This window comes from Callorhinus ursinus, unplaced genomic scaffold, assembly GCF_003265705.2.
Source record: "Callorhinus ursinus isolate GAN/ISIS: 27379988/994484 unplaced genomic scaffold, GSC_fseal_2.0 scaffold1, whole genome shotgun sequence".
In the NCBI taxonomy this organism is placed as follows: Eukaryota; Metazoa; Chordata; class Mammalia; order Carnivora; family Otariidae; genus Callorhinus; species Callorhinus ursinus.
This window is the reverse complement of record NW_027397063.1, coordinates 98,212,928-98,230,307: the sequence shown is the minus strand read 5'-3', so window position 1 is coordinate 98,230,307 and position 17,380 is coordinate 98,212,928. Positions and strand designations below refer to the sequence as shown.

The following is a 17,380-nucleotide window of genomic DNA, read 5'->3' as shown; positions in this document are numbered from 1 at the left end:
TGAAATTTTAAAAAATGTCTTTCACCTTAGATTAAAAAATCAGGAAAGGCCAATAATATGTTATTCTTTATTTTCCATGTCATTTTCATTACTAATTTGTATTAATTGGCTTTTTCCCTCTGTAGGGAAAAGTAATAGAACCTCTGAAAGATTTTCATAAGGATGAAGTAAGGATTTTAGGCAGAGAACTTGGACTTCCAGAAGAGTTAGTTTCCAGGCATCCATTTCCAGGTAAAAAAAAAAAAAAATAGAATTGAATTGTTCGATTTGTCATTAGACTTTCATGTTGAAGAAAAATCAATTCAGACAATTTTGAAATAACTTTTTATCTTGGAATATGTAACTTTAGAGAAAGGAAAGTGTGGGTAGGGAACAAAATTCTTCTTAATATCTATTATATATACTTCATTTTCTTACATAATTATTTTCCATTGTATTTATATTTAAATATTACACCACCCCAGTGAGTCTGGCCTATAATGTTGCCATCAGATGAGAAAAACAAGGTATAGAGATATTTTAATAACATTGCCATGCAATTCTTTCTTTTTTTTTTTTTTTAAGATTTTATTTATTTATTTTAGAGCCAGCGTGAATGCCAGCAGGGGGAAGGGCAGAGGGATAGGGAGAGAGAATCTTAAGCAGGCTTCACACCCAGTGCAGAGCCCAACATGGGGCTTGATCTGACAACCCTGAGATCATGACCTGAGCTGAAATCGAGTCAGATGCTTAAACTGAGCCACCCAGGTACCCCACATTGCCATACAAGTCTTAGTGTTAGAGCTGCAATTTATATGTTCTTTCTACTATACCATGATGCCTTCCATGGAAGACAAGGTTAAAATGTGGTTCTCTGCAATCCTAATCCTATGGTTGACTACTTATCTGAATGAATTACTTCTTTGCATAGGGCTGTATGTAACGAATTCATGAACAAATAAAAAAATACTCAGTTTAAATAGTCATTTGCTGCTGTCATATAGAAAAATAACTAACTGAAGGTGGTATTTATTTAAAGCTAGGACTGAGAGTCTTAAACTGTTCTTGTTAGAAGTTCTTGAGCTTGGGTAAGTCTTGTACCTCAGTTTCTGGTTCTTTATAGTAGTCATTAGGTGATGAGTCAAGAGAATGGTCTAAGTATAGTAAAAGTTAACAATTCTTAAGTACTAGTATGTGCTAGGCATTCTGCTAAATATTTTACACATACTGTCTTATTTGATCCTCACAATAAAACTACCATTATTCTGCTTTATAGATGAGGAAATTTTGGGAACAGAGCCCTGTTAGCCAAAAGTTAATGCAGATTAGGTTTGGAGCTAGCCCTGACAGTCTCCCCTCAGAACTTGTACTTTTAAATATCATATTGGTCCTATAAGCAGTCTCACAAAGGTATATATAACTCATGTGATTAGCGCTATTTGTATCAATAAACTTCAAATCTGGGAATTCAAGATATTCAGTCTCTAACTTGTGTGTTGGCAAAGGATTGTGTGTGAATGTAATGGAGGGAGTCAAGTGGTCCTGTGTCCTTGGTCATCATTGCGCTAGAGTCACTTGACTTTTAAAAGTTTATATATTGGATTTTTTTTTATTATGTAAGATTTCTTTGGTAAAAAATATTTTGGTGCTTTTAAAAAAATAAGGCATACTACTTACTTTAAATAAACTGTTTATTCTACAGATGAAGAATGAAACTGAGGAATTAATGGAACATGGCTAAGGTTTTGTCTATAACCAAGTATCTCACAGGATACCTTTTCTGCTTTAGTAAAGAAGCAGAATCCATTTTTTTTTTTTAGATCCATGCATACCTTATGTTTTCATCCTTTTAAGTATTTGGTGAAATAGAAATACCAGTTTGCATTTTTAGAATTAAACACTCTGTTGTACTTTTTTTTTTTTAAACAGCATATTCTTCTTCCTAAATTAGATTGGTAGTTGAACATGGGTGATGAATAATAAGGTGGTGGTTCATTACACTGTCCTCTTTACTTTTCTATATATTTAAAAATTTCTTTAATAAGTTTAAAAAAGATGGGCGCATATATTATGAATTAATATTTGTTGGAGAATTTTGTGACACTTAATACATGGGCTCCCAAAACTAGATAGAAATCATTGATGTAAAGAGAACTAAAGCATTCTAAAAAATGGTGAGTTGGATGGGAAACTAATAGTTACATTTGAAATAAAACACTTAAAAAAACTTGAAGTGGAGGGGCTCAGTTGGTTGGGTCTCCCACTCTTGGTTTCAGCTCGGGTCATGGTCTCGGGATCGTGGGATCAGCCCCCCAGTTGGGCTCCATTCTTGGCAGGGAGTCTGCCTGGAGTTCTTTCCCTCTACCCCTCGTCTCTCAAATAGATAAATCTTAAAAAAAAATAAGCTTACAATGGTTATGTGTCAGTTACTGAGATCAGTAAAACTGGAAAAAACTTAAAATGACCAACGGATTTTAATTTTTGGAAGGATTTTATATTTGGAAACTGATATTTTATATTAAATATAAAATTTATATTAAATACCATTGTTATGGTTCTCTTTAGGTCCTGGCCTGGCAATCAGAGTAATATGTGCTGAAGAACCTTACATTTGTAAGGACTTTCCTGAAACCAACAATATTTTGAAAATAGTAGCTGATTTTTCTGCAAGTGTTAAGAAGGTAATAATTTGAGGGGCGCCTGGGTGGCTCAGTTGGTTAAGCGACTGCCTTCGGCTCAGGTCATGATCCCGGAGTCCTGGGATCGAGTCCTGCATCGGGCTCCCGGCTCGGCGGGAAGCCTGCTTCTCCCTCTGGCCTTCTCCCCTCTCATGCTGTTTTTATCTCTCTCTCTCTCTCTCTCTCTCTCAAATAAATAAATAAATAAATAAATAAATAAAATCTTTAAAAAAGAAAGGTAATAATTTACATTGAATTTGTATATTAAAGGAGCTTTAAATAGACATAGCTCATCAGTATAAGGAATTGAATGGATTCTTGTAGTACTCTAGTATCTACAATGAATTTATTCAAATTTCATTTTTTGAAGATTCAGGGTAATTTAACATGTTAAATGACTACAGAAAATATTCTACAGAGGCTTATAATTGTAGACTTATCTTTTTAGCCTTACAACAGATAAGATACCTTGAATCCTAAAAATTCTAGATATGAAGGGGTGTTTAAAAATATTTTAGGCGTGCCTGGTTGGCTCAGTTGGTAGAGCTTGCGGCTCTTTATCTTGGGGTCATGAGTTTGAGCCCCATGTTGGGTGTGGAAATTACTTAAAATCTTTAAAAAGTATATTTTATATGTATTGCAAGAAAGTAAGGGAAACATTTTTACTCCAAACTAAGGTTGGATGTAAAAGTCTAGCAGTCCTTCTGTAGATTTGGTGCCTAAATTTATAATCTTTGTCATCTGAAAAACTTCAAGCTAAGAATTTAAAGTGGACCTTGGTTGGTAGTGCTTCCAGGTGTCAGGCTTAGCAATTTAAATTCTTTCTGGATTGTCTTAAGGCCTTAAAAGATCCCCACATACAGAGTTCCAATAAATATATATGAACTTAAAATATTGCAAAATATATACAGAAGTAAAGTAACATGAATGAGAGTTAGTGGAAAAAACTGGCACAAGACCCTCAAACATTTCAGATACTGGAGTTAGTGTAAAGTATGTAGAATTAAAAGAAGCAGTTGATAATGAGAATAAGGTATATGGTAAAAGACTATCAAATGACTTGGGCAGCTTTGAAAAAAATTAAGTTCTAGTAATGAAAATAACTGAAATTAAAAACAGCTAAAGAAAGAAGTAATGAACTCAAAAACAGATGTTAAGAAATTATCCAGAAATTGGAACAAAGCATCAAAGAGAAAATATATAGAGAAGAGGTTAAAATAGAATGAAAAGGTCAATTTTAACATATGTCCAGGAGGAGATAATAGACAAAAGTATTTGAATTCGTCCACACTGGTGAAGACACCATACCTCAGATTCAGGAAATGTAACACATCTCATTTAGGATAATGAAAAAAAAATTGACACCTAGTAGGCATACCTATCAAAACTGCAGACTGCCAAAGACAAAACAGCTACAGAAGAAAGATTGTTTATCCTTTGAAGGAATGACTATTATACTGAAAGCACGGGAAAAACAAGAAGATTTCAGAGTGCCATGAGAAAATAATTGTGAATAGTGAACAGATGAACTGTCTTCTAAGAACTAGGGCAAATGAAGACATTTTTAGATAAACAATTTATTACCAACAGTCCATTACTTAAGGAACTAAAGGCAGTGGTTCTCAGCCTAGAACAAACATGGGCTGTATAATAAAAATAATCTCTAATTTTTGTTTGTTTAAAAATATTATAACAATATACAACTAAAATAGCATATAAGCCACAGGAAATTGATTGAAGTTAAAGCATTCAAAGATACTTGTATTGTTTGCCAGGGGGACAGAGAGATTGATTCTCTTCTGTTAAGTATCCATGTTAACACTTAGGGGGAACTACTAAAAGAAGAAAAATACAGGGTTTAACTTCAAAACCAGTAGAAGGGAAATAAATGAGCTGGGAGAAATAGTAGAAAAATGTAAGAAAAGACAAAGAAACCTAAAAACTGGGACAAATAGAAACTACTGAATAAAATGGTAGCATGAAATCCAACCACATTATTAACCCACAATTAATTAAAAGGACTAATATCTCCAGTTATGACAGATTGTCAAACTGGATTGAGAAGTAAAATCTAAGTATAGCCTGTTTACCTAAGGATAGAAAGAGTGAAAGTAAAAGAATGGAAGAGCATATACCAGGCAAATACACCAAAAAAAGGAAGTTGGTGGAGATATATTAATTTTAGACAAAAGTGACTTTATGGTAAGAGGTTTTATTATAAGGAAAAGGTTTAACTCATGCGAGGTGTGTCCCTTGCTGCTGACAGGATTGAATCCCAGAAGTATACAGATATAATCTGTGTTTCTTATCTGGATACTTCTCATAGCCCTGGCCCTCAGGAGTGAAATTCTAATGCACTGCATAGCACACACCAGTCAAATATCAAATAGGATCTATTGCTGTAAACCAGTAAGTGTAGATACATAAGACAGTAATAAATACCAAAAGAATACCTTATTTCTTGAAACCTTAAGAAATGTCTGTTTGCTTTTCTCAGCCACATACACTATTACAAAGAGTCAAAGCTTGTACAACGGAAGAGGATCAGGAGAAGCTGATGCAAATTACAAGTTTGCATTCATTGAATGCCTTCCTGTTGCCAATTAAAACTGTAGGTGTGCAGGTGAGTTGTGTGAATTCATTGATCTGTAACGTAACTTTTTGCAGTTTATTCTTTCCACTAATATTGAAATAGGAACGACTTAGGAAAATGAAATAAAGTATATACACCAAATTTGGAAATGTAAAAAGGTGGTACTTTATAGAGTGTTTATGGAGTGAATAAGGTTATAGGAACTAAATATTCAGGCTGAGATTTTGTAGTTTGGGAACATCTGTCATCTCCAACCAAAAGTAAATATTCAAACAATGGTTTGCTGTAGGGTTGACTTGCTTGCTTCTGCCTTGAAGAGCAGGTACCAGGAAGTACTGTCCTTATGTGTGCTTCTTGGTGTGAAAGTGTACTGTGACTTTAGAAGTGTTAAGTGCAAGAAGGCCCCCAGATGAACATGTTACACTATTTAAGTCTTGCTCTCAGCTTGTGTATTCCTTAAACCCTGTGCTCTCTGTGTCTTCAACATGTTCTTTCTTAGCTGTGATCATGTACAACTAACATTTTTGTATTTATTCTGTTTTTCTAATTGTAAAAGCGTGTGAGGATAATACAGTTTTCACTTTTAAAATGTTATTTATAAATAGATTATATTAATTCTCCTTTATATGATCTTCAAGTGAGTTTCTGGGGAAAAGCTTGGGAGGGTAGGGAAGAGGAAAGTTTCTATTCTGTTAGGGCTTTTAGTTAAATGGAAACTAGAAAAAGTGTCAGTAATTCAACTCAAAATGGTATGAATGCCAGTTATTGGGCCTTCCTTATGTGTGGGAAGAAATTAACTCTGTTTTAGAGATTATTCATCTGAAACTTAGTAAGTATACTTTTTTTCCTAAATACATGAAGTTGAGTCATCAGTTTAAATTCCTCCTTCTCCTCAATCCATGTAGCTCTAAGACAATAAAAATTCATTGTTGTCTTTAAAGTATTTTAGTTCATGGAAATGATAGGTCCAGTTATTTTGAACTTGTTCCCTCTTCCCCCCTTTTTAAAGGCCATATTTGAAAGCTATGTATATTTTTAAAATCACTATTAAAATAAGCCTTTCTGGAATTGTAGAAATAATTTTCTTTCAGTGGTATTTGGTTATCTTATCATACACAGATTCATTTTGAAATTTATGCTATGATACTTACAGGCAGATATTATCCTACTACATAAAAATAGAAGAACAGGTAAGTTATTTGATTTGTAGAAGTTTTTCCAGTCCTAAGTATATCTCATACAGAGGACTTCCAACTCTATACTAACTCCTGCTAGGCAGGAAGTTGAATTGAATTAGTTCCACATTCCCCTTCTTAGATAATTATTATAGATAATAATGTTAGATGAATAGGTGTTTGAGGCAATTTGTTAGATGAATGGCTTCTTTAAAAATGAAGCTTATTCAGGCTCCACTACTTTTACCATCAAAGTAAAAGTTTCTTTTGTTGTTAGATATCTTACTTTAGTCTTTTATGCTTTTGAAGGTGAGACCCTTGGAAGCCCAGAAAAAAAATCAAAATTCATGGTTAGTATAACAATAAAGCTTATTTTCTAAATACCAAAATAAACCATACTTGTAAAAAAAAAATTCAGTACATTTAGGATAATTTTCCCTCTGCCTATTCTCCAGTTGTATGTGTCCTTCCAGAAACATTAATTTTAAAAAGAAAAAAAAAGGAATTATGGATTTGTATTGTCATCTTTTTCCTTTAAACTTGATGACATGAATTTCTTATCTTTGCATGCCATTACAAGTAGATTATTCTTAACTACTGCCTTGTAGTCCATATGTGGTTATACCATTGTTTAATCATTTCCCTACCAGTGGACATTTAAACTATTTCAGCTTTTCACTATTATAGGCATTTCAGCAAGTAATATCTTATTCTTAAAGCAGTTATTCATTCTTCAGGCAGTTATTCATGCTTCTGTGAGATCATGTCCTGAATTAGGAACATGTACACTTTAAACTTTGACAGATACAATCAAATTAGCATTCATATAGTCTGAATTCTCATATTCTCAGTATAGTGGCTGGTAGGTAGTTAGCTAATGAATTTTTTTAAATTGCTTATTTTAGTTTAACTTTTTTTTAAAAAAATTTTTTAAGCAAATCACTTGGGTTAAAAAGGACAAAGGAGGGGCATCTGGTGGAGTAATCGGTTAAGCATCCTACTCTTGGTTTCAGCTCAGGTCATGATCTCTGGGTCATGAGATCGAGCCCTGTGTTGGGCACTGCACTCAACGAAGAGTCTACTTGAGATTCTTTCTCCCTCTGCTCTTCCTGCTTGTGCTCTCTCTCTCTCTCAAATAAATCTTTAAAAAAATAAAAAGGACAAAGGAAAAGGGAATCAATATTATGTTTTATTCATTTATTTTTAAGTTAAATGGATATTTAACTTAAACTTAATGGATATTTCAGTGGTTCATTAATTTTCAGTGGTTCATTTTTAAAGAAATTTATAGTAAATATTTATGAAATTATTTTTATCTCTGACTTAAGAATACTTAAGAATATCCACCTAATAAACATGGGTAGATCTTTTTTCATTTTAATAGTTGTGTGTGTGAGAGTATAATTGACACACAATGTTATGTTATTTTCACATGTACAGCACAGTGAGTCAGCTTCTCTATATGTTAGACTGTGCTTGTCAGCACAGGTGTAGCTGTCATCTGTCACCATATATCCCTATTATAAAACCATTGACTGTATTCCCTGTGTTGTGGCTTTATTCCTGTGACTTAGTTATCTTCTAACTGGAAGCTGGTATCTCTCCCCCTTCACCCATTTTGCCCACCCTCCCACCCCCCTTTCCTCTGATAATCATTAGTTTATTCTTGTATTCGTAGGTCTGATTCAGCTGTTTATTTGGTTTTTAGGTTTCATATAAGTGAAATCATACAGTATTTGTCTTTCTCAGTCAGACTTACTTCACTTAGCATGATATCCTCTAGGTCTATCCATGTTTTGCAAATGGCAAAAAAAAAAAAAAAAATCTCATCCTTTTTTATGGCTGCATAATATTCTCTCTGTGTGTACGTGTGTACATATCACATCTTCCTTATCCATTCATCTGTTGATGGACATACGTTGGTTATTGTAAATAATGCTGCAGTAAACATAGAGGTGCATGTATCTTTTCGACTTAATGTCTTCATTTTCATTTTCTTTGGGTATATACCCTTTAGTAGAATTACAGAATTATTGAATCATATGGCATTTCTATTTTTCATTTTTTGAGAAACTATTTTCCACAGTTGCTGTACATTCCCACCAGCAGTACACCAGGGTTCCTTTTTCTCCACATCCTTGCCAACACTTATTACTTCTTGTCTTTTTGATACTAGCCATTCTAACAGGCATAAGGGGGTATCTCATTGTGGTTTTGATTTGCATTTCCCTGATGAATAGTGATGTTGAGCATCTTTTCATGAGTCTTTTGGCCATCTGTAGGTCTTCTTTGAAAAAATATCTGTTGAGGTCCTCTGTCTGTTTTTTAATTGGAGTGTTTGGGTTTTTGGTGTTTTGTGAGTTCTTCACATATTTTGGATATTAAACCCTTATTGGATATATCATTTGCAAATATCTTCTCCCATTCAGTAGGTTACCTTTTGGTTTTGTCGATGGTTTCCTTCACTGTGCAAAAACTTTATTTCAATGTAGTCCCAATAGTTTATTTTTGCTTTTGTTTCCCTTGCCTCAGACATACCTAGAAAAATGTTTACTATGGCTAATACCAGAGAAATTACTGTCTGTTGTGTTCTCTTCTAGGATTTTTGTGGTTTCAGGTCTCACATTTAGATCTTTAATCCATTTTGAGTTTAATTTTGTGAATGGTGTTAGAAAGTGGTCCAGTTTTATTCTTTTACATGTAGCTGTCCAGCTTTCCTAGTATCATTAATTGAAAAGACTTTTTCCCCATTGTATATTCTTCCCTCCTTTGTCATAGATTAATTGATCATATAAGTGTGGGTTTATTTCTGGGCTCTCTACTCTGTTCCACTGATCTATGTGTCTGTTTTTGTGCCAGTATCATACTGTTTTGATTACTGTGGCCTTATAGTTTATCTTGAAATCTGGAATTGTAATACCTTAGCTTGGTTGTTCTTTCTCAAGATTGCTTTGGCTATCCGGGGTCTTTTGTGGTTCCATACAGATTTTAGTATTATTTGTTCTAGTTCTCTGAAAAATGCTGGTGGTATTTTGATAAGGATTGCATTGAATGTGTAGATTGCTTTGGGTAGTATGGACATTTTACAATAGTAATTCCTCTAATCCATGAGCATGGAATGTCTTTCCATTTGTTTATGTCCTCTTCAGTTTCTTTCATCAGCATTTTATAGTTCTCAGAGTTACAGGTCTTTTACTTCTTGGTTAAATTTATCCCTAGGTATGTAATTCTTTCTGGTACAATTGTAAATGGTATTCTTAATTTCTCTTTCTGCTAATTCATTGTAAGTGTATAGAAATGCTACTGATTTCTGGGTATTTTGTATCCTGCAACTTTACTGAATTCATTTATTACTTCTAGTAGTTTTTTGGTGGAGTCCTTAGGATTTCCTGTGTGTAGCATCATGTTGTCTTCAAATAGTGACAGCTTAACTTCTTTACCACTATTGATAGCTCTTATTTTTTTCTTCCCTGATTGCTGTAGTCAGGACTTTCAGTACCATGTTGAATAAAAGTGGCAGAAGTGGACATCCTTGTCTTGTTCCTGCTCTCAGAGGAAAAGCTCTCACTTTTCACCATTGAGCATGATGTTAGCCGTGGGTTTTTCATATATAGCCTTTATTATGTTGAGGTAAAACATGGGCAGGTCTTGTCTGCCAAATTAGGTGTGCTGGCTATATACATTTGGGCAGATACTTGGAATGAAATCCCAGTGGGCCTCTGGCATGTGTTGAATAAAATTTTAAAATTACCATGACACTTTGTGTCTGAACTGATTTAGATAGAATTTAATATGGGATTTTAATTTAGGGTTTATATCATTAGAGAAATATTTGTATATACTTTTATTCAAACATGTTTTTGTTTAAAAAAATCAAAGCAATTGTTAATGGTGTTACCACGCATGGAATATTTTCCATCCATCTTTTGGCTTCTATAAAACCATTAAAAATTATTGACTGTATTTTTTTTTTTTTCAGGGTGACTGTCGTTCCTATAGTTATGTGTGTGGCATCTCCAGTAAAGATGAGCCTGACTGGGAATCTCTTATTTTCCTGGCTAGACTTATACCTCGCATGTGTCACAACATTAACAGGTATGTTCTGCAGGGGACAAAGGGTGAGGTGAAATGGAAGGGTGTATTTTTTAAGATCTTCCCACTTTTGAGAGACCAAAAGACTCAAAAGTATACATACAGGCATGCACAGAGGTCACAGTTGAGCAGAAACTTAATAATACCTTGTGTTTTGTTCCTTCCTCACAGTGCCGTCATCTGCTTATTAAATAACTTTTTGCTCTTGTTTAAACAAAAAATAGGAAGGATTTTTTTTATTAAGTATTAAATATTAAAGGCACTTTTAAAACCTGTCTTCCAAATTAGGAGCTTATGCTAGCTGTTGGTTTTATGGTAATATGTTTTCTTCCAGGATTTCTTCTACTGGAAGGAATATGTATGGGTTATATAATTACCAATAGAGACTTGGTTAATTTAGTAATAATCCCGGGGGAAGTCACAGAAAAGAAATAGGCATATGCCAGATATCATTAAAATAACTATATGTGGAATTTATTTTGAATTTATTTTTTTCAGATCCAGTTTTTCTTTCGCTTGCATGGTAATTTCTAATGTTGGATATATCAACAACTGATTTATAATCTATGTGTAATGGTCCATTGCAGTGTCCCATATAGAGTTCAAAAAAATCTCCTACCAGATTGGTGATTAGATGTTCTAGTTTCACCATTGTCTACTCTTTTTTCATTTTCTTCATGAGTATTAAGCAGTTAACAGCCAAAAAGAATTACTTGAGGTTTCAGTTTACTCAAGTTTGCTGCAGGAATTAGGAACCTACCTATTGGTGTTCACCCAGGAGGGTGTGTATAGTTCTAGAACTGCCTGTTGGTATGTCCTTTGAGACAAGGAGTCAGGGAAGCCAGTTTTTTATTGGTGGGAACATGCCCACTAAAAGGCTAATATTATTACGGTGATGAATCTAAGGCCTGCAGATAGAGAAGCACCATCAGCATACTGAAAAGAGTGAATTATTAATAAATAATGGTAAATTTGTAATTGCCTATTTTGAATGGAGATAATTGCCTTGGTTAAAATAATGGTTCATTATCTATCTTCTAGAGAATGCTAAATGTCGAAATAAACTTTTTAGATCATACAGAACATTCCCTTTCCCTAAGTTTGACTCAACTGCTTCTGTTTTTCATTTCACAACATTATTACAGTTTCATTTCCCTCTCTATTTTTCTTTTGCCACAGGTCCCTCACCCTTGTTTAAACTTTCTCTGTCCTTTTATATGCTGGTTTCTCTGCCTGTTTTCTTTTTCCCTCATTTGCTCCTCCCTCCTTTCCCGAATATCCCTCCCCCCTGCAAAAAAATAAAGTCTAACAACCAACAAACAAAAAATAGATTTTTAAAATACGAACCTAGCAAGCCTTTAAGAGTTTCGGTGAATTTTAGATTTCTTTGCCAGGGTCTGTTTTGGGAATTGGAATTTAAACAACTAAAACATTTTTTTCTATTTTTGCCAAATTTTTTCTTAATTTGCATTGTGGAATCTTTGTATAGAGAGTATCTACTCCAGTTTTACTGTCCTATACAATGTGAAAGACTACTTATTCCTGTACATTCTAGGAACACTCTTATTTGTAAGAAATAAGACAAAAAGAGCGAGTTCATGGCATTCTTTTTCCTAGTTGATTTTTCCTTGAAGGATCATTTATGAACTCTATGGACTGTATTTAGTAGAAGTGTGGTATTTGATACATGGGACAAAAACTTGCTATATAGTATGTTTGGGAGGAGGCAGTGAATTAGTTGGTGGTAGTGTGGTTTTGATCTGATGTTGTTTTCTTCTGTATGTTTTTATTCCAAGTACATATTAAGAAAAAGGAAAAAAAGCATTATTAAACTTCACCATGGAAGTTGCCAAGAGAGATGTATTTTCTTTGGTTAAGACATATAGGGCTAGGGAAAGGGGACAGTTGTGTGCTGGTTGGAGTCCAAGTCGGGAGAGCTAGGATGCATTCATATCTATATCCTGACTGCCCCTTGTTTTCTGGGTGAAGGTTGTGGAACAGGTCCTCCCAACCAGTGGTAGGATTCATCTTGAGTTGTAATTATCTGATCCTAATTTCCTCAAGCTGTGTTCTTTTATTAAAGTTACTTTTATTAACGCCTGCAGTGCATCTTCCTATCCTTCAAACGGATGTTTACTTAAAGAAGTAGTGAGTTATTCCTTTTAGGAGCAAATAGTAGGATATCAAGTTCTATTTTGGTAACATTTTTAATAATGGGGAAATGAGAGTCTTTGAGATCAGTGTTTTGCAAAGTGAAAAAGAATTTAGTCAAATAAGTTTAGGAAATGCACTGTAGCCTTATCTTGGAGGTTTCTAGTGCATATTAGCATATAGTTTCTGAAGTTCTGGCATAAAACAACCTATTTATTTGTTCAACTCAGTGTTTCCCCAGGCTTATGTATATTTACTTCTTAGGGGTACTATAACAAATTACCACAAACCAGGAGGCTTAAAACAAATTTATTCTCTCACAGTTCTAGAGGCTAGAAGTCTGAAGTCAGGGTGTTAGCAGGGCCATGCCCTCTATGGCATAAGGCTCTGGGGGAGGATCCTTCCTTGACTCTTCCTAGTTTCTGGCGTTTACTGGCAATCGTTGGCTTGTGGCAGTGTAACTCCAGTCTCTGTTGCCATCTTCACATGGCCCTCTCTATTTTGTCTGTTTCCACATTTTCCTCTTCTTAGAAGAGGAAAACACCTTCAAAAATTTTTGCCTACCCTGATCCATTATGACCTTATCTTAACTACATCTGCAAAGACCCTATTTTCACCTATAGATTCCAGATGGACATGAAGTTTGGGGGATATGCATCAATCCAGTACATCATATGAAAAGAGGATTGTGATAATCCCATATATTTTTGTATACTCTGAGATACTATTTTTCCAAAGAATACACTTTCAAGAAGGTACATAGAACATAGACCCTTCTATAATCTTATATCCCGGGGCACCTGGGTGGCTTAGTCAGTTAAGTGTCTGACTCTGATTTTGGTTCAGGTCATTATCTCAGGGTTGTGAGATCAAGTTCTGTGTTAGACTTTTCACTGGGTGTGGAGCCTGCTTAAGATTCTCTCCCTCTGCTCCCCTCCCCCACATGTGCATGCACTCTTTCTCTCTTTCAAAAAGAAAGTATATAATCTTTTTTTTTTAAGATTTTATTTGAGTATGAGTTGGGGGGAGGGGCAGAGGGAGAAGTAGAGGGACAAGCAGACTCCCCACTGAGCATGGAGCCTGATGCAGGGCTCGATCCCAAGACTCTGAGATCATAACCTGAGCCAAAGTCATATGCCAGAGCCACTCAGTCACCCCTATATATACAATCTTATATCCAGTCTTACCCATGTGGTGATTTGAAGTGGGTGAGAGAGGGGCCTCAGAATTAATGGAAAGAATGATAGTCTATGTTCCTTGCTTCTTCTACTAAATTGTCATTTCTCTGTAATTTTCACCTCCCCTTCTAGAGTTGTCTATATATTTGGCCCACCAGTTAAAGAACCTCCTACAGATGTTACTCCCACTTTCTTGACAACAGGGGTGCTCAGTACTTTACGCCAAGCTGACTTTGAGGCCCATAACATTCTCAGGGAGTCTGGTAAGTTGTTCATTTTATTACTACATGCTCTTAACTAGAATTTTGAAATGTGGCATTATGATTGCTAGTTAGGAGGATGCAAGTTTGAATTTTTAGATGCCTTTATTTTTATTATTCATTTATTATTTATTTTTATTCATTTATTATTCATTATTTATTCATTCAGTTCTATGATACTGCCTGCCATACAAAATTTTTCACCTTTATGGTCATTTGTGGATATGTACATATAAGCAAAAATTTGAGTTGCCTGACTCCCATTGTTCCCAGCTGAGGTTATACAAGTTGATATTCTTTTTGTTCACTCTTAAATGTCCTTTTTGTAGTCTATTTAGTAGCATGTTTTTTGCATTTCTGTGCTTATTTCTGATTTTACTGTTTGAAATGTCCCCCAGTCATAGTGCTGAGGTGCTGTCTGGGTTTCTGAGCACAGGAAGACTGTCATGTGCCTTATGGAGAAAATATGTGGGTTAGATAAGCTTTATTTATATATGAATTATAGTGCTGTTGCCTATAATAGTGTTGTTGCCTATAATTCATTGTTAATGAATACAGAATAAAAAAGGTGTCCTTAAACAGAAACATACATAAAACAAGGTTACGTATTGATTGATTGATGAAAATGTTGTGACCAGAGGCTTGCAAGAATCTCTCTATTTCTTGTAGGGACAGTGGTTTACAATTTGCTAATTCAGTGTTTACAGTATAGACCATAACTACCTTGAGTAACAAGAATGGGCTTATATATATACTGCATCACTGCAATCATCAAATTCTACTGTTTGTATTTGTGGTTGAGTTTACTTATAGATATGACAGTAGTTGAAAACAATGCATGGTGATGGTCTTAACTGGTATGTTTATGTATGTGATTTTAGATGTTATCTGGGATGATTTAATGGAACTGGGTTAGAGTGCTTTTTCCATGACGTGGTCATTTGTTCTACGTGTTTACTTTTTCTAGGGTATGCTGGGAAAATTAGCCAGATGCCAGTGATTTTGACACCATTGCATTTTGATCGGGACCCACTTCAGAAGCAGCCTTCATGCCAGAGATCTGTGGTTATTCGAACCTTTATTACTAGTGATTTCATGACTGGTATACCTGCAACACCTGGCAATGAAATCCCTGTAGAGGTAACTTATATGTTTTTTTCATGTACATTTTTAATATCTCCTACATTTTATAATATGGTGACTGGACTAGGCTATGACAAAATTGATATTTCTGGGGTTGGTTTTCTGTTTGTAAGATTGGCTTTTTTATTTTTTAGAGATTTATTAGCATGCGTGTGCGCGGGATGGGAGGCAGAGGGAGGGACAGAGGGCCAGACTCCCCACTGAGCATAGAGCCTGAAAGGGGTGTGTGTGGGGGGCTGCTCAAGACAGAGCTTCATCCCACGACCCTGAGATCCTGACCTGAGCCAAAATCCAGAGTCAGACACTTAACACACTGAGACACCCAGGCACCCCTCGGCTTTTATTATTTTTTTTAATCTCCACATAATTGATTAAATAAAGCACTGGGTGTTATACTCAACTAATGAACCATTGAACATTATATTAAAAACTAATGATGTACTATAACTTGGCTAATTGAATTTAAATTAAAAAAATAATAAAAAAATTTATTATACCCCTCCAGATGTCTGATTACTATGTGGAGTAACCACTTCTAATCTACAATTCTATCTAATCTTGCCAACCTCTCCTTTATAAATAGTATTTTCCAAGTAAAGGAGAAAACCCTGGTAGTGAAGAAGAGTTTATCAGAAATATGGATGAGATTTGATACCATGATGGCTAGACACCCATGAATTGCTTAATGCTCTGCCTACTACCAACTATTTTTTTTTTAAGATTTTATTTATTTGAGAACAGAGTGAGAGAGAGCATGAGCAGGGGGGAGGGGCAAAGGGAGAGGGAGAAGCAGGCTCTCCACCGAGCGGGTAGCCCAATGTAGGGCTCCATCCCCAGCGACTGAGCCATGCAGGCGCTCTGACTACCAACTATTTTTGATCACCATCTCCCTCCTGTTCTCTCTCCCCTGGAGTGTTCCAGAGCAGCTATTTGCATAGTAGCAAATGAAATCAAAGTGAGACTTTATTGCAGAGGTGGACCTCTGCTCTGTACTCTAATGCAAGGCTCTGGTTATAGCTAGATAGCTAGGTTGGGGATTGTGGCTTAGAGTTTGTTTCCTCTTAGGCTCAAATTTGCCAAATCTCTGTCCATTCAAGTGACCAGGCCTTATTCTCCTCTTGTACACTTGGTAGTGTTTGTTATTACAGTGCATTATGTGCCACTGTGCTGGCCATGGACTTGTATGTTTCAGCCACAGAATATATTTGAAGCGTTGGCTTTTAATACATAGTATCACATGCTTGGATGTCACAGCAATTTCAAATTGCTGTAAATGTTTCTAAACACTTGTTAGGACAAACATAATTTGCAGACTGGCAACTGTTTGCAGACTACGCTTTGAGTAGTACTGAGTTAATTCACTTAAATCTATAGAAGGAAATTAGGTTCACTACATAAAATTAATCCGAGACCATACTATATACATAGAAGAGAATAATAAAAGTAGATCACATTTTAATTGTAAATGCAAGCCTTCTAGGTATGTTGGACATGCGCTGGATCGTGGCTCTTCTATTTATGATCTTTGTTTTATAACAGGTGGTGTTAAAGATGGTCACTGAGATTAAGAAGATTCCTGGTATTTCTCGAATTATGTATGACTTAACATCAAAGCCCCCAGGAACTACCGAGTGGGAGTAATAAACTTCTTGTTCTATTAAAGTATTGTGTTCAGTTTAAATTGATTAGAAACCATTCCCAGTATTGACATGCGGTACTGTGAAAAGAGTTACTGGAGCGGCTGCATCACATCTGAGTTCTCTACAGCAAAAATCTACGGCCTAAGAGCTGAGTCGGGGACCACTAAAAGGGACTGAAGCATTTGTACGGGTATAATCAAAGCACCATTGCCTGCACTCAGATTGGCACTGCTTTTGCCTTTGCCTCACTTGTTCTTTATGTATAAACTCACTGTTGCTATTAATGTCTCCGTCAATGAAGATGTATGAAGGTGGGTGAATTTGGGGGTAGTAATAGGCTTCTCTCCCCTTGCCAGTTTCTAAGAGCTGTTAGAAAACACCCGTTATTTACCAGTGTGACTTAGTATGTATGTCTTTCAGAGAATCTGAATTTACTTATAAGTAACCTTACTCCTCCAAAGGTGGGGGTGAGGGATGAACATACCAGATAA

At 35.3% G+C, this 17,380-nt stretch overlaps 1 protein-coding gene across 2 annotated transcripts in view; it reads left to right on the top strand.

The window, feature by feature from the left end:
- The window catches only part of GMPS (guanine monophosphate synthase), a 63,823-nt gene extending 46,912 nt beyond the window's left edge, over nt 1-16,911 (top strand). For both annotated transcript variants that reach the window (XM_025879997.2, XM_025880005.2), the window contains exons 10-16: nt 126-231; nt 2,545-2,660; nt 5,155-5,280; nt 10,405-10,520; nt 13,979-14,109; nt 15,074-15,246; nt 16,789-16,911. In XM_025879997.2, the coding sequence (XP_025735782.2) occupies nt 126-231; nt 2,545-2,660; nt 5,155-5,280; nt 10,405-10,520; nt 13,979-14,109; nt 15,074-15,246; nt 16,789-16,890 (870 nt within the window). In that variant the 3' untranslated portion in view covers nt 16,891-16,911. The remainder of the gene's footprint in view (nt 1-125; nt 232-2,544; nt 2,661-5,154; nt 5,281-10,404; nt 10,521-13,978; nt 14,110-15,073; nt 15,247-16,788) is intronic.
- The last annotated feature ends 469 nt before the right edge of the window (nt 16,912-17,380 follow it).